The sequence below is a fragment of the Mustelus asterias genome, chromosome 16 (assembly GCF_964213995.1).
Source record: "Mustelus asterias chromosome 16, sMusAst1.hap1.1, whole genome shotgun sequence".
In the NCBI taxonomy this organism is placed as follows: Eukaryota; Metazoa; Chordata; class Chondrichthyes; order Carcharhiniformes; family Triakidae; genus Mustelus; species Mustelus asterias.
This window is the reverse complement of record NC_135816.1, coordinates 18300844-18318951: the sequence shown is the minus strand read 5'-3', so window position 1 is coordinate 18318951 and position 18108 is coordinate 18300844. Positions and strand designations below refer to the sequence as shown.

The following is an 18108-nucleotide window of genomic DNA, read 5'->3' as shown; positions in this document are numbered from 1 at the left end:
GTTAAAGCCGAAGAGAATCTGGATCAATTCAGAGTTTGGATTTCAGAAAGATTAGCCTGCAGTGCCAAGGTATGATTTGTTTAGTTCTGTTGCTGTTTGACTTACTCTCAAGTTCAATGTCCTTCTTGGTATCATCTTCAGTATCTTCAAAATCTCCTGTATCAATCTGGACTGGGTTTGCTCCGACTGGCAATGCCTATTTGAATACAAATTGTTTATGAATGAATTTGATATTTATCCCACTTTAAATATAAGATGGCCTTTTCTAGAAGTTTGATAACCAGGGAATATCTAAGAGACAATACAAATGGTGTTGTTAGGGAAGGAGTTCCAGGATTTTGATCCAGCAGCAATAAAGGAATGGCGATATAGTTCCAAATTAGAAAGTTGTATCCCTTGGCGAGGTAGTCTAGTTCCCATGCATCTGCTGCCCTTGCCCTTTGAGAAAGTAAAAGGTCATAGCTTTGGGACATGCTGAAGAAGCTATGTTGCTGCAGTGCATCTCAAAGATGGTACACACTGCTGCCACCATGCACAGGGGGTGGAAGGGGTGAATATTTATGGTGCTGGATGAGGCACCTATCAAGCGGGCTGCTGTGTCCTGGTTGGTATCAAGCTTCTTGAGAGTTATTGGAGCTGCAATCATTCAGACAAGTGGAGAATATTCCATTTTATTCTGATTTTTGTTCTGCAGATGATGGACAGGCTTTGGAGAGTCAACAGAGTTAATCACTGTTAAATTCTCAACTTTTGACCTGTTCTTGTAGCCACAATATTTATATGGCTGGTCCAGTTCAGTTTTTGATCAGTGGTAACCTCATGGATGTTGATAGTGGGGACTCAGTGATGTTAATGCCATTGAATATCAAGGGACGATGGTTAGAATCTCTCTTGTTGGAGATGGTCATTGCCTGGCGTTTGTGTGGCATGAATGTTATTTGCCACTTGTCAGCCCAAGCCGGGAAATTGTCCAGGTCTTGCTGCATTTGGACATGGACTGCTTCGTATCTGAGGAGTTGTGAATGATACTGAACATTGTGCAGTAATCAGCAAACATCCCCATTTCTGACCTTATGATGGAGGAAAGGTCACTGATAAAACAGCTGAAAATGGTTGGACCTAGGACACTACTCTGAGGAACTCCTGCAGTGATGTCTTGGAGCTGAGATGGTTGACCTCCAACCACCACAACCATCTTCCTTTGTGCCAGGTGTGACTCCAACCAGTGGAATGTTTTCCCCCTGAATCTACTAACTCCAGTTTTGCTAGGACTCCCTGGTGCCACACTCAGTCAAATGCCATCTTGATGTCAAGGGCAGTCACTCTCACCTCACCTTTGGCATTCAGCTCTTTTGTCCATGTTTGAACCAAGGTTGTAATGAGATCAGGAGGTGAGTGACCCCGGTGGAACCCAAACTGAGCATCCAGGAGTAGCACTGAATAAGTGCCACTTGAAAGCACTGTTGATGGACCCATTCCATCACTTTACTGCTGGAAGTACTGTGCTACTGATTGTAATTTGATCCATTTTCATGGTAAGGGATTTTTAAATTCTGGCTTAGTTTTGAAAAAGGCATTCATCCAGAACCCAACAGAGACGTTCATAATGCTGATTAGCTACTAACGGTTTGAAATGAATTTTCTCTCATGTGTAGCTGTGATGTTAATAATTCACATAATCTTGAGCTAAATGAAGCACAGCAAGACATTATTGTAAGGGATTTTAAGACAGATACATTTAAATAAAATGCAATTCTCCTTGAAAAGGAAGCAACTGATTTAGGACTAGACAGGGTAGATACAGGAAGGATGTTCCCAATGGTGGGGGTGTCCAGAAACAGGGGTCACAGTCTGAGGATACAGGGTAGACCATTTAGGACGGAGACGAGGGGACATTTCTTCACCCAATGAGTGGTGAGCCTGTGGAATTCATTATCACAGGGAGTGGCTGATGCCAAAACATTGAATGTATTCAAGAGGTGGCTAGATATAGCACTTGGGGTGAATGGGATCAAAGGTTATGGGGAGAAAGCAGGATTAGGCTATTGTGTTGGACGATCAGCCATGATCGTGATGAAGCAGGCTCAAAGGGCCGAATGGCCTCCTCCTGCTCCTATCTTCGATGTTTCTATAATATGGAAATTTGTAGTGAAAGCAGAAAATGCTGGAAAAACGCAGCAGGTCTGGCAGCATCAGTGGAAAGAGAAACAGAGTTAATGTTTCGATTCCGTATGACTTCTTCAGAGCTGCAGACTCTTCTTCAGATTTCCAGCATCTGCGGTATTTTACTTTTATGTAAATTTATAAATTGATTTGAGGATATATTTTAAGAGAAGAAAGGTTACATAGTGGCACAGTGGCTGGCACTGCTGCCTCAGCGCCAGGGACCCGGGTTCATTTCCAGCCTTGAGTGACTCTCTGTGCGGAGTTTGCACATTCTCCCCGTGTCTGCGTGGGTTTCCTCCAGGTTCTCCGCTTTCTTCCCATAGTCCAAAGACGTGCAGGTTAGGTGCATTAGCCCTGCTAAATTGCCCCTCAGTGTAAGGGGATTAGGAGGGTAAATATGTGGGGTTACTGGGATAGGGTCTGGGTAGGATTGTTGTCAGTGCAGACACGATGGGCCGAATGGCCTCCTTCTGTACTGTAGTGATTCTATGATAAGGAACTATTGTGCTGTATATTACCTTCCAACTCTGGCAGCGTTTTGCAGATCATCCTGCATTATAATCTAACAGGTTAAAGACACATTATTGTTGTCCGGTTACTTCTGCAATTCATTATTCACAGGGCTACTTTTGCTTGCCTTTGGAAAGTTACTCTGCACCAAACTCATCATGACATCAAAATGTGTTTTTACCTCTTGGTCTGCTTCGTCGACAACGTCTTCAACCACAAGAACCTCCTGAAAAATTGGGAAGGAAGACAGAAAGATTCAACAAAGGAACAATTATTCTTAAGAACGGTAAAGCTTCACTTTCAAAACTTCTGTGTCCAATACTTGCATTGGAAGTGTAACTCAATATGCTTTGCCAGGACCACCACTGCATTGCAGTGAATCAGGAGAAAAAGCAAATCATTGTGGAGACTCTTTTTATTGAAATGATAAAGGAATGTGGGATGTAAACTGTTTAAGATATCTTGTGATTAGTAGTGTGGCAAAATAAGAGATAGAACATAGAACATAGAACATTACAGCGCAGTACAGGCCCTTCGGCCCTCGATGTTGCGCCGACCAGTGAAACCAATCAAGTCCATCTAACCTACACTATTCCAATATCATCCATATGTTTATCCAATAACCATTTGAATGCTCTTAATGTGGACGAGTCCACTACTGCTGCAGGCAGGGCATTCCACGCCCTTACTACTCTCTGAGTAAAGAACCTACCTCTAACATCTGTCCTATATCTCTCACCCCTCAATTTAAAGCTATGTCCCCTCGTGTTAGCCATCACCATCCGAGGAAAAAGGCTCTCACTATCCACCCTATCTAATCCTCTGATCATCTTGTATGCCTCTATTAAGTCACCTCTTAACCTTCTTCTCTCTAACGAAAACAACCTCAAGCCCTTCAGCCTTTCCTCATACGATTTTCCCACCATACCAGGCAACATCCTGGTAAATCTCCTCTGCACCCTTTCCAACACTTCCACATCCTTCCTATAATGTGGCGACCAGAACTGTACGCAATACTCCAAGTGCAGCCGCACCAGAGTTTTGTACAGTTGGAACATGACCTCCTGGCTCCGAAACTCAACAGATAACAGATTGTTATTCAAAATATCTGTTTCTGTCAAAGGGTTCATTACTACTTTGATTTCTATTGTATTTATCTTTGGAGCAAAGCCAGTTAATAGCCTAGGTCTGGACAGTAAGTGTGACCTGGTTCGGGCAAGCATGATACATATATTTTGTTCAGACTGCACAATCCTTTATCCTATATGTCAAATACCAGAATATAACAGCTCCCACACTTGTTTTATATCACTCATGAATGCAAAACATACTTACAGGAGCAGACAGTGCCTTGCCTGCAAGGCAGAGGAGAAGAATGAACCAGGCCCTCATTTTTGTATTTTGAGATCTGAAAAGGTGCAAAAAAAGTTACAATGAGCTTTGGTTAAAGGAATTTAACTAAATAGTGCAATATGGAGGCAGTCTGCAAGCATTATTCTATAGGCTAATTAATATTTTACATGTTCAAACATGAACTTTGATTCTAAGAAAATAAAAGTGGATATTTATTTTCCTAGTAGAGTAAAACATTCTCCCTGTGTCTGCGTGGGTTTCCTCCGGGTGCTCTGGTTTCCTCCCACAGTCCCAAGATGTGCAGGTTAGGTTGATTGGCCATGCTAAATTGACGCTAGTGTCAGGGGATTAGCAGGGTAAATATGTGGGGTTACGGGAATAGGACCTGGATGGGATGTGGTGGTTGCAGACTCGATGAGTCAAATGGCCGCCTTCTGCACTATAGCGATTCTATGATTCTATGAAAATGGGAATTGGAAGGGGATGGACCAGTGGGACGGGGAACATGGAGTAGTTGGGATGATGATAAAAGGAAGGAGAAATTAAAGGGAGGGTGCTGGAAGGAATGTGAGAGGATAAGAAAATGTGAAGAAGAAAGTGGTTCTGTGATGAGAGAATGGTGATGGGATAGTTCTCAGGAAGAGAATTCTTGAAACAGGTATGTCGTGTTTCACCGATGCTACCAAACTTTGTTAATTCATTGCCTGTAATTTCTCACTACGAATGATCTGGGTTGGCAGGCCCAGTTATTTTCCCAAGCATTAAACGCATCCTTATTTTTCAAATACAGTGGCTGCACACCTCTCATTGCTCCACTACTATTCATTTTTTTTAGTGGACCAAAGACATTGAACCTTTAACTCTCCCTTCTGTCCTTTTACATGTGACTCAGCATCAGGGGGTTGTGAATTCAACTGTTCATTCTGGAAACTGCTGGACATAATCCACATTGACACGTCAGTGCAGTACTGAGGGAGGGCTGCAGTGTTGGAGAGATGCTCTCTGAGATAAGACACCAAACTGAGAGCCCAATGACGCCTGAAGAAAAACAAGAATTCTCCCAGTGTCCTGGCCAACATGTCTCCTTTAACATTGTCACAAAAGTAGTGCACTGGATCATTTATCTCATTAACTGTATGCTGTGTGCCAATTGGTCATCGTGTTCCCCTACTTCATTGGCTATGACATGCTTTTGGAAATCATGAACTAATGAAATAAATGCAAGTTCTTTCTGATGACTTCATTATTTTATTCCAGGAATACATTTTTGTGTGAATGTGAGTGAATTAACCTCATGCCAACCATTCACAAAGAATCTCTGTTGAAAATGAAATTTATTTTTGTTGAATCTAGGTGTAGTCTGTGATGGAACAAGCTAAAAGGAAAACATACAAAAAAAATTGCCGATAGCGTGTTAAAAATAAGAGGCTGGTGAAATATTCCTGTCAGAATCAAAATTCGGAACAGACCGATATTCAGGGGCGAAAGAATGTGAAGTGGTCTCATGTTGAACTGGCTTGCTGGATAAATTGAATCTTTTTTTTAAAGAGTCCAATGTCTGATTTAAAAACATCACCATGTGGGAGGGCCACTGTCTGGGGTCAGGGCTTTTAGTCTGATTCCAGGGTCACTCATTGTCCTCTGAATTTGGGAAAGACTCATTTTACCTTCACTTCACATGGGCTTTGTTTGTTTGTAAGTTTATTTATTAGTGTCACGCGGAGGCTTACATTAACACTGCAACGAAGTTACAGTGAAAATTCCCCAGTCGCCACACTCTGGCATCTGTTCGCATTCAGGAACCAGGAGATACAGCAGAGGTTTGAAAATAATCTTAACATTGAACAGTAGCACTGTGCAACGTTTTCAGATTTACAGCTTACAAACCGGAGATTCGCCATGTACGTGTTCCCTGAACGCTTTGGTAGACACCAAGGTAATCAAGATTTGATGCCGATGTGTTCTTCCATGGGATCAATCTGATTTTTATCTATTATGTGGTTTTGACTGGGGTGGTTCATGTGCTTATTCGCCTAAGTGGGCTAGACCAGACATATTTATTCTTGGTTGTGTAACACTCTCCTGCCACCAAATAGCGTATTATTTCAACACTTTTGTGTGCGAGAATGGGCTGCCCTGACAGGATTACCGCACTCACGGAAACAGCCTCTGGGTTTGTTTACCTTGGAACAGCAAAACGTCAAACTGTGTTTTGGAGACGAGAAACATCAAGTGGAATCCCTGCCAGTTGATCATGTGGAGGGTAATACTCGCTGCCACGTCTGCAGATTCACTGGCTGCAGGAAATCCTTTCAAGTTTCAATAAAAAAAGGGGGCCCATTGAACTCCATCCAGCTGAAAATTCATTCTGTGTCACTCTCCGTGATAATCAGCAGCTTCATTGTCATGAAGATTGAATTTTAATATGATTCTTACATCTTATTTCAAGGCCCATTTCCCTTCCTGCCAACCGTTTTTATTTTGCAGGAAAATCATGGAAAACTCCCCAACTACAAACTCAGCTTAGTATGACCAACATGGTGGTTGTACACTGATATCTAGGTTGAGCTAGACAATGCTGAGAGGGTCTCTGTCAGCAAGGAGATAGAATAGATGGCAAATGGTGTGCCTCAGTTCCACCATGACAACCTCACTTGCAAGCAAGGCAATGGATTTGCATGTGTGGCACCTACTTAGGCAGGAGTTTTTGGATTATGTCACAGTATTTCAAGGTTACCTCACATCGTGCAAATAAATACTCCCCTCCCTCTCCTGGTCAGGCAACCATCTCTTTTCACAGAGGGTTGTGAATCTCTGGAGTTCACTGACCCAAAGGGTAGAGGAGGCTGGATCATTAGAAGTATTTAAAGTAGAGGTGGATAAATATTTGTTAGATTGAGGCAATGGGGAAATGGCACAGAAAGGAGTTGAGGCTGGCATAGTCAGCCATGATTGTATTGAATGGCTGGGCAGGCTCGAAGGGTCTGGTGACCTGCTCCTGCATCTATTTCGTGTGTTCTTACCTGATAAAAATGAACAATTGACCAATCGAAACTGATATCAAAAAAGGAGGTAGCATTTTTGCCTCATTCTAGCTAAGCAATAGGTTCAAGACATTTTCCAAGAGTTAATCTCAATCTAGGCTGATACCTCAGTCAAAAGATATGCAGGTTAGGTGCATTGGCTATGCTAATTTGCCCCCTTAGTGTTAGGGGGACTAGCTAGGGTTAATGCATGGTTATGGGGATAGGGCCTGGGTGGGACTGTGGTCGGTGCAGACTCGATGGGTCAAATGGCCTCCTTCTGCACTGTGTGATTCTATGATTCTATGAGCCTGGCATTGTTCAAAGAGAAAATAAATCCTGCTCCTTGCAACATTCAGCCCTCTGCCAATGCCAGCAAGACACTTATGCTTGTCATTTGTCTCACTGATTGTGCCACCTTGCTGGGAGGGAATTGGTTGTTGTGTTTTCCTACAGAGCATCAGTGATTATACTTCAAGGAGGTGATTTATTGTCTCTGGATCACTTTGGTAATTCCTGAGGACATGAAAAATGTTGTTATGTGAATGCATGTAGTTTCTTAATCACTGCAGAATTACAACTTGAAAATACTCCCAGGGAAGAAAGACAGCAGCAAATATTGGAAGTTAGAAACATAATGCAGTTCAGTCAGTAAGTGGGAAAGAGATTTGGATTTATATAGCAGTTTACATGACCACCACCAACCCGTGACACCAAATTACTGTTGTAATGTAGGAAACGGAATAACATGCTCCCTCAGACAATAAAGTACCAGATTTTCTGGTTTTCTGATGTTATTCAAGGGATAAATATTGACTATGATGCCAGCGATAATGTATTTTCTCTTTGACAGTCTCATTTATGTCCACCTGAGAGAACAGACAAGGCCTTGGTTTAATGCCCCATCTGAAGGATAGTACCTCCAACAGTGCAGCACTTCCTCAGCACTGCAATGGAATGTCAGCCTTGCTTTGCATGCTGAAAATCTGGAGTGGGACTTGAACCCAGAACTTACTGAGACAGAAGCGACAGTGCTACCAGTTGAGCCGCAGCTGCTTGATTGATGTTTTGGTAAGCAGCTCAGAATGCTGCTTATTTCAATACTGAGACTTGTTGTCTTGGTTACTCGGGAGGCATGAAAATTAGCAATCCACAATACCTCAGGAACTCACTCACATTATTTCCAGTAATTGTGCTATTGGCGCTGAGATCAAAGCCCACATCAATTTCAAATTAAAAGGTATAAGATTAGACCTTGCCCCAAACTAAGTATTCCTGCCATGACTTCAGGAAACCCTACTTGCCAGATCCAGTCAGTTTTATTTAAGATCTTGCTGTCCTACGTGACTACCTTTACTTTGTTTCAATTTCCTCTCCCAGCCAGAAAGGAACCTATTCTTACTCAAGGGCATCACTAAAAACAAGGTAAAACTGCTTCAGCATAAATAAGCTTAACACTCACAAAACGTACAAAATAACATAATAAATTTCACTCTCTCCATTTGTTGAATGGTTAGTATTAACATTTGAGTGAATTCTGCTCATGTGTTCTTTGATGTCAAAATGGAAATACGTAGATTGTTGCAGCTGCTTAGTTTTGAGCAATGTGTCAGTGATAAACAAAGGAATGAATGTGAAACGATCCAAAATCAAAAGATAACATGTGAGATTGCAATGCATGTTTGCAGCTGCACTGTACAGTACCAGCCTTAGCTTGTTGAATCAAATCAAATGCATCAACATGTCTAGCTTTTGATTCAGCACGCGAACTGTAATTTTTCACTTAAATATTTACTCGATTTTAAAGAAACATCCCTTGATCTACAGTTACCAGTTTTCATTGTTAATATGTTGTGCGAATGGCAGTAACAAATTTTCAATGCGGCACGGCTTAAAAAACTTGAGAAGCATTTGTAGAGTTTCAGCAAATTCAAAATACGTCTTCTGAATGAATATTAATTTACTGCAATTTTCCATTTATGCTGTAGCAACATCATCATCATTGAATGTGTATACATGAGAGATTTTTCGGCACATTTACTACATGAATTGTTTACGGGTGAAGCATTGTACATAGAAAATATGTTCTAAATGACCATAACAAGTGTTTGTGCTCTTGGTAGTTTGTACAACCACATTATTTTGCATAGGCATGAAAATAATAGATAGAACAGGAACAATATTTATTTAGTTACAAGTCGATAGAATATCAGTTGGGGAACATTTAGAGGATGGTGATCATAAGTTTTAGTTCAGCAAGTGGAAAAGGACAAGAAACAATCCAGAGTCTAAATAATGAATTGGGAAAGGGCAAATCGCAGTGGGGGTGAGAAGAAATCTAGCCTGGGCAAATTGGAATCAAAGATTGGGCAATGTGGTAATTCAGCAATGGGCTGCCTTAAGGAGAATAGTTTAGGTGCAGTCAAGGTACATTCCAATAAGTGGGAAAGGTAGGACACACAAAGCTAAAACTCCCTGAGATAGTCAGCACGGATTCGTGAAGGGCAGGTCGTGCCTCACAAATTTGATAGAATTTTTTGAGGAGGTAACTAAGTGTGTTGATGAAGGTAGGGCAGTTGATGTCATATACATGGATTTTAGTAAGGCGTTTGATAAGGTCCCCCATGGTCGGCTTATGATGAAAGTGAGGAGGTGTGGGATAGAGGGAAAGTTGGCCGATTGGATAGGCAACTGGCTGTCTGACCGAAGACAGAGGGTGGTGGTCGATGGAAAATTTTCGGATTGGAGGCAGGTTGCTAGCGGTGTGCCGCAGGGATCAGTGCTTGGTCCTCTGCTCTTTGTGATTTTTATTAATGACTTAGAGGAGGGGGCTGAAGGGTGGATCAGTAAATTTGCTGATGACACCAAGATTGGTGGAGTAGTGGATGAGGTGGAGGGCTGTTGTAGGCTGCAAAGAGACATAGATAGGATGCAAAGCTGGGCTGAAAAATGGCAAATGGAGTTTAACCCTGATAAATGTGAGGTGATTCATTTTGGTAGGACAAATTTAAATGTGGATTACAAGGTCAAAGGTAGGGTTCTGAAGACTGTGGAGGAACAGAGAGATCTTGGGGTCCATATCCACAGATCTCTAAAGGTTGCCAGTCAAGTGGATAGAGCTGTGAAGAAGGCCTATAGTGTGTTAGCTTTTATTAACAGGGGGTTGGAGTTTAAGAGCCGTGGGGTTATGCTGCAACTGTACAGGACCTTGGTGAGACCACATTTGGAATATTGTGTGCAGTTCTGGTCACCTCACTATAGGAAGGATGTGGAAGCGCTGGAAGGAGTGCAGAGGAGATTTACCAGGATGCTGCCTGGTTTGGAGGGTAGGTCATATGAGGAAAGGTTGAGGGAGCTGGGGCTGTTCTCTCTGGAGCGGAGGAGGCTGAGGGGAGACTTAATAGAGGTGTATAAAATGATGAAGGGGATAGATAGAGTGAACGTTCAAAGACTATTTCCTCGGGTGGATGGAGCTATTACAAGGGGGCATAACTATAGGGTTCGTGGTGGGAGATACAGGACGGATATCAGAGGTAGGTTCTTTACGCAGAGAGTGGTTGGGGTGTGGAATGGACTGCCTGCAGTGGTAGTGGAGTCAGACACTTTAGAAACATTCAAGCGGTTATTGGATAGGCACATGGAGCACACCAGGATGATAGGGAGTGGGATAGCTTGATCTTGGTTTCAGATAAAGCTCGGCACAACATCGTGGGCCGAAGGGCCTGTTCTGTGCTGTACTGTTCTATGTTCTATGTTCTATGTTCCCTGTATAATGAAAGAGATAGAGATAGAATGAAGTAGAAAAAGGGTGTTTGTGACAATTGATAATACAACTGAAAGCCTGACTGATGTTGCCAGGAGCAACATCAACCTCTCAACATGGCCTCCACCAATCTGACCAAGACTTTCGACTCAGTCAATTGGGAAGCACGATGGGAGACCCTGTCAAAGACTGGCTGTCCAGAGGGATTCATTAACATCCTCCAACTCCTTCACAACAAGATGTTGGTGACAGTCCTCACTGACAGAAATGTGACAAAAACCTTTGATGTCAAGACTGGAGTCAAGCAGGGATGTGCCCATCACCCCTACCCTTTTCTCCATCACCACCATCCTTCACTTTGTCAGGCACACGCTCCCCAGGGACAGCAATCGTCTACAGGATGGATGGAAAGTTTTTCAACCTCAACTGGTTGAAATCCAAGAACAAAATGGCATTGACGTCACTTGTGGAACTTCAGTATGTGGATGACATTGCCATCTCCACTCTCTCGGAAGAGAATCTCCAAGCAATGCTTAATGCCTTCGCGGAAGCATACTGGAGAATGGGTCTCAGCCTCAACCTCAAGAATATTCAAGACGGTTACCAGATATCCTTACTGACAACACTCCTTAGGTACAGGGGTGATGCCAGTGGACTGGAGAATTGAAAATGGTACACCTTTATTCAAAAAGGATAGAAGGATAAACACAGCCAGTCAGTGGTGGGAAGACTTTGAGAAATGATAAAACTATCTGTCACTTGGACAAATATAGATTAATTAAGGAAGGCTAGCAAAAATTTGCAGGTCACAATTTCAAAAATTTGCAAAAGACATAAACTTGGAAGTATTGTAAACTATGAGGAGGATAATGATAGACCTCAAGAGGTCATGGAATGGATGGACAAGTGACAAATGAAATTTAATTCAGAGAATTGTGAAGTGATATATTTTGGTAGGAAGACTGGGGAGAGGTAATATAAAATAAAGGAAACACTAACAAAGAAGGTGTAAGAGCAGAGGGACCTGGAGTATACATGCATAAATCAGTGAAAGCTTCAGGGCAGCTTGAGAGAGTGGTTAATAAGGCATACAAGATTATGTGCTTTATAAATGGAGGCACAGTGTACAAAAGCAAGAAAGTTATGGTGGCCCTTTATAAAACTTTAATTCAGTTTGAACTGATGGATTCTGTCCAATACTGGGCACCACACTTCAGGAAAGATGTGAAGGCACTGGAGAGGGTGAAGAGGAAATCTATGAGAATGGTTCCAGTCATGAGAGACTTCAGTTAATTGGATTGATCGTCCAAGCTGCTTTCTGTTCTCCTCAGGGAAGGTTGAAAAGATATTTGATGGAGGTGTTCAAAATTATGATGCGTCTGAACAGAGCAGATAGGGAGAAGCTATTTCTGTTGGCAGAAGTATCATGAGCAAGAAGACACAAATTTCTGGTGATTGGCAAAAGAAGCAATAGCAACATGAAGAAAGCTTTGTTTACATGGTTACGTGGCACAATGGTTAGCACTGCTGCCTCACAGTGCCAGGGACACGGGTTCGATTCCCGGTTTGGGTCACTGACTGTGCGGAGTTTGCACATTCTTCCCGTGTCTGCGTGGGTTTCCTCCGGATGCTCCAGTTTCCTCCCACAGTCTGAAAGACATGCTGGTTAGGTGCATCGGCCATGCTAAATTCTCCCTCAGTGTATCTGAATGTGGTGACTAGGGAATTTTCACAGTAACTTCATTGTAGTGTTAATGTAAGCCTTCCTGTTTCTAAAAAATAAATAAAATAAAGGATCTCAAATGCATTGCCTGAGAGTGCAAGCATGGCAGAATCAATGGTGGCTTTCAAAAGGGAACTGGATCTTATCTGAAGAAGAATTTGCAGGGTCATGGGCAAAAGGTTTTGGGGGAGGGTACACAGAGGTAATACTTGCTCAATTACTCCCACAAAAAGCCAACACAGATACGACGGGGTGGCTTTATTCTGTGCTGTAAACATTCCGTGATTCTGGTCAGTATTTATTATTGCTGATATAATTCTGCCCATTAGTAGTTTATCCATTTACTCATTAAAACAATGAGTGCAATTTGCTGCTGGGAATTTTAATGATCTGTCTATCCTCTCTGAAGGCATGTTTTGTATTTTTAATTATGTAATAATGAGGTGTGTGCAGTGTAATTATATGCATCCATCTCAGTTGTGAGGTTGTACTGCCATGCTTTGAAGATTATCACAGTCATTTGATAAAAGTAGATGCAATTATCATTAGTTTAATCAATATTGAGCTTGAAAGTATTCTGTATTGCAGAACTATGCATACGTATTAGGAAAGAGTGAGTGCTTCTCCTCCGGCCTTACCAAGCACCTTATATGCGTTGTTTTTAAATGTAACAGCACGTTTTTGATGTGTGAGATTACACTTTTGTGGGCATATCTTCATGGAAGCATGTTACAGGTAATAAATGAAAATAAATCTTATAATATTTTCCAAATTTCCAATTGTTTGGAAGATGATGTGAATGGTTGTCGATGATGAAATTATTCTTCCAGATCTTGGACTCTGATATGGGTGGCATGGTGGCACAGTGATTAGCACTGCTGCCTCACAGCGCCAGGGACTAGGATTCAATCCCAGCCTTGGGTGACTGTGTAGTGCTTGCACTTTCTTCCCTTATCTGGGTGGGTTTCCTCCTGGTGCTCTGGTTTCCTTCCACACTCCACAAGACGTGCCAGTTAGGTGGATTGGCCATGGTAAATTGTCCCTTCGTGTCAGGGGAATTAGCAGGGTAAATACATGGGGTAACAGGGATAGGGCCTGGGTGGGATTGTTGTCGGTGCAGGCTCGATGGGCCGAATGGCTTCCTTCTTTCTGCACTGCAGGGATTCTATGATCTGGGTGTGGGTTTGACATTCCGCCAGGGCTAATTTGCCCACTCCTGAATGACGGCTTGTTGTCACAGGCCAGGGGTGTCCATCATCTCTGAAGATCAGATTCTAGTTAAACTTTTTTGTATTGCCTCCCTGTCCTAACATGGCTTCAACTTTCTTGGAAGAGTTCCAACAACAATTTTTTTTTAAAAATCCCGATTCCAACAGCACCTTCTCAGACCTGAACATGATGTATAGAGGTTTGTGTGTATGTGTGTGTGGGGGGGAGGGGGGTACACACGGATATTTCTCCTCCCTGTCTGTTCCCAGGGCACTGTTTAGAAGTAGAACGTTAAGGCAAATGGACAATCTCGGATTCTGATGAAAGGACTGTTACAAAAAAACTTCGCATTAGAGTTGAGGATACAGAGATTTCTAAGTTCCAGCATCCTTCTTTATTTTAGCTGGAAGCCTTTGTGCAAGAAGCGGTCTGTTCATTTTACCCTTGAGTAACACACGTGTAATATCTTTGGAATCGTGTATAATACAATTACCAGGAGAGGCACACAGTTCACATACATGCAGAGGTCATCTTGTCGGATTCATTGATTCAAGTGGGCGCAGAGTGGTGTCAGTATCAGAATGTTTCTATTCTGTAGTCAAGGCTGCGGGTGTATCTGAATTCAGAGTCTAAATAAACACCCAAGTACTGACCTGTGAACGGGCTTCATGTGGGAATCGGACAGGAAATCCTCTTTTTCCCGTCTGAAGCTCTGGCGTCGTCTACTCACATCCCAATCCCTAATCCCCCCCACCCCCACCGCTCAAAGCCAACATGAAATAACTTTGCGCTGGTTTTGGGAAGCAAGTAAGAGCGGACAGTGAAGATTCAGCGGGGTTTCTGTAACTCATTCCTGCAAATAACGACCTGAATCGCAGGGCAAGATAAAAAAGCAGAACCCCCCCAACATTAGCAACCATTTTCCCGGTGGAATTTCAGACACAATCTTGCCAGGGTGCAAGGGTGGCTGATTCTGCACTGTCCTGGAGAGCAAAACGACAGTCCAGAATCTAGATTAACATGCACCGCTTGGGGATCTCACTCTGCGACCTTTAAGGATTCTCCCAAAGAACATGCATGCCCCATGTTCAGTGAAATTCAGGTCTCCCAGTTTCAACGCTGAAGCCAAAGAGAGAGGGGGGGGTCATTTGGAAGGAATGCAGTTATTAATGTCACTTTTAATAGTTCTGACCTGGGACACCAGCCTTGTTTCCCCCAACTCCTGGCTCCTCTTTCTCCCAAGTTAGCCCTTGGATATCATTGCCTTATCCTTTCCTTGTATAAACACACTGAACGTACAAATCGAATAAATCAGATTGTACCTCCTTGAACACTGGATCTCGGCGAAATCTGAGACATTTAAAGCATTGAGTCAAAGAGGAGTTTAGTTAATGAAAGCAGCGGTACCCCCGGTAAATCATCTCCTAACTACACAGAATACACCATTTATTATGTTAGGAAACTTTTTTTTTTAATTCGAGAATTATAATACTGCTCCCTTTCCCTGACTCGCATTGTCCACATATAATGTATTAGTACATGGGGCACACGGAGATACTTGTCAACATATATTCATCTGAACCTAATGGTGTATTGCTGTGGCACGCTCACTTCAGGCCAGTATTAACTGTTCTGTTTTAATTTTAACCTGATCGATCGATATCCTCTGCATATCTCCCTCTTGTTATGGTTAAGATTAAACTGAAGAGGGAGGGGGAGGGGGAGGGGGGGGGCAGATTCGATGGTGATTGTCAAAAAGAAATGGGATACATGGTTAATTTACCCTGCCGGGGTAGCAGGGTAACAGGAAAAGTGCAGGAAAAGTTGAACTAAAGAGCCGGCACGGGAATGATGTATCGAATAGCCTCCTGTCCCGATTCTATCCTTCTCCTCTCATCTTTCTCATCCCTCTCATCCCCCCTCCCCCACTGTGTCTCCCTTCCTGTTATGTTCTCACGTCAATGTATCACAACCCAACCCCCCCCCCCCCCCCGCCACCCCCCGCGCCCCACTATAGAAGTCAATTATTCTCGGCAGATGTTCAAAGTACCCCCTCCCCCGTATGGAACAGAATTATTCCCAGCAGATGTTGAAAGCCCCCTCCCCCATATGGAAGTGAATTATTCTCGGCAGATGTTCAAAGCCCCCCCCCCCCCTCCCTCCCTCCCTCCCCCCCTCCATATGGAAGAGAATTATTCTCGGCAGATGTTGAAAGGTCCTCCTGACATCCAGCTGTTTGCACCTGCTGAGATGACCCAGCTGTAACTATAGCCCCACACAACCAATGCAGAGAGAGGATCCACCCAAATGATTGATCCGGATAATCTGTACAATCACCGCGCCCCAAACCCACTCCTCAATCCCACAGGATTCTCAAAATAAACTTCAAATATGTTGGGTGGGTTCGACAAAAGTTGCCCCGGAATTGAAATTTGAAAATACCGTGAATTTACTTGAAACGGCTCCTGCTGTTAATGTCCTGCATACAAAGTATAAGTTGTTTTTTTTAAACTGCTGCTTGGCAGAGAAATAAGCTTCAGAGGTTATCGCCAATTGAAAAGAAAACTTGCAAAGTTCCAGATTTACATCAAGATTTACATTCCAGGTTGAAAACGGATCCATTTCGTGACGATGATAAAAGGAAGAATTTTAATGCATTCATTGAATTAAATATCAACGCACATTTACAGAAAGCTCAATAATGCTCTATGTTAAACTTAGCAAAAATAGATGAACAAACGTTAGGTTTTTTTTTAAACTCAAAAGATTTGTGTTAAGATCGAGACTAACCAGCGGTTACTGGGCTCACGGTTACAACTGTGCTCAGAAGGACCCTCAATGCTTCAATAGAAGTTTAAATTACAAGCGACAGCTTGCGTGGTAAACAAAAGACCATGGGAGTGGTCCCTTTGTTGTCAGGGGAAAGGAATGAGGGGTTCAGGTCCTCCGCCTCCTCTTCTTGTGTGTCTATGTGATCCTTTGTCCGATCAGTCACACAAGAAACTTCATCCCAGTTACTGTAGCAGAGACCTTTCTCAACCGGACCCCGCCCTGAAATAGAGGATCACTTTCCCTGCTCCGGGGTTGTCTATGTGTGATCCCGTAACCAAATACAAAGAAACCCCTCCAAAGTTCTCTCACGCCAGCCCCGAACGGGATCAAAATGGATCAAGCCACCTGTTTTGTAACGGGATTCATTAGGAGTGAAACACTTTTTTTAAAGAAGTGTCTTCAGGGGGTAAAGAAAGACCCTTTTAACAAACTTCTCAGTTTCCAGGAACAGTTCAAAAATAACTCACTGAATACTAAAGACACGCGAAGCGATATAGGACCTTACACACTCTACAGGCAACAAAGGAAATCCTTCAGAAACAACCCATGGACCAATAGCAGTAATAACATCTCTAAACAGTTAACATCTAAACATTGCTAGGCAGCATCGCATTGTAAGTCAATGGGAGTGCACAGAAAGTGACAGTAAGTTGTAGTTCAGCATCAATAAAAGAGCAGGAAAAAGCTAAGCAGTGGATAAAAGGATGCAATCTAAGTTTGCATTGAGTAATTCATCACCGATTTGCAGAAGTGCTAAAAAAAAGAGGGGCGAATAGCTTTGGATAACAAACAGAAAGTGTATAGTCGTACCTCGGAAAGAAGAAGAGAAGACCGTACGGCGGTGAGAGAGCACCAGGCTAACTGAGACACGGCAAGAAACTGGCTCTTTAGACCTAGCTGACAGGAAATGAAGCAATGATATCCCTGGTGGGCTGGCTCTCAGTCCCTCTCAGTCTCTCCCTCCCCCCCCCCCCCCCCCCCTCTTTCAAATTGTTCTGGGTGGAAAATCAAATGCATAGTTTGCTTTTGGAATGCACCCTTTGCCGCAGACCAGAACAATCTATCCACGGCGTCCTTTGGGCAGATTTATCTGTCTGTCTCCAAAACTCTGTCCGTTAACATGAAAACAGCACGGTTTTTGTTCAACGGATCCCACTAACGCTCGCGTTTGTGAATTCTATCAGCGTGCAGGGATTTATTAACAACTCATCCGTTGCTTCTGTAATCGGTTCTTTGTGTCTCCGCAGTGCCTGGAGAACAAAAAAACATCTGGATTTGTTTTCACATGGCGGGCGGGGGGGGGGGGGGGGTGGAATTGTCAACGTGGCAGCTGCATATCTACGTGGTCCAAATTTTAAATTTAACGAAACCCAATGAAGGGAGTGCAGATAATTACCACGGTCCATCTGAGTAGACGTGGCGTACAGCTGCACCCTCTATAAACATGCTCCGGCATAGCTCCAGCAATGGAATTCACAGATTAGCTCCTCAAGAATGTACTGCAGTGCCATTTCTTTTGTGCATTTTCT

At 43.0% G+C, this 18108-nt stretch overlaps 1 protein-coding gene across 2 annotated transcripts in view; it reads right to left on the bottom strand.

The window, feature by feature from the left end:
- sparc (secreted protein, acidic, cysteine-rich (osteonectin)) overlaps positions 1–17819 on the bottom strand; it is a 31751-nt gene extending 13932 nt beyond the window's left edge. Inside the window, exons 1-4 of one of the 2 annotated variants that reach the window (XM_078230716.1) lie at positions 17390–17819; positions 4012–4084; positions 2858–2902; positions 106–196 (exon numbers count right to left, since the gene is read on the bottom strand). In XM_078230716.1, the coding sequence (XP_078086842.1) occupies positions 106–196; positions 2858–2902; positions 4012–4068 (193 nt within the window). In that variant the 5' untranslated portion in view covers positions 4069–4084; positions 17390–17819. Of the gene's footprint in view, positions 1–105; positions 197–2857; positions 2903–4011; positions 4085–16537; positions 17061–17389 lie in introns of those variants that run through there. The other variant, XM_078230717.1, reaches the window with a different exon arrangement.
- Between the last annotated feature and the right edge of the window lie 289 nt (positions 17820–18108).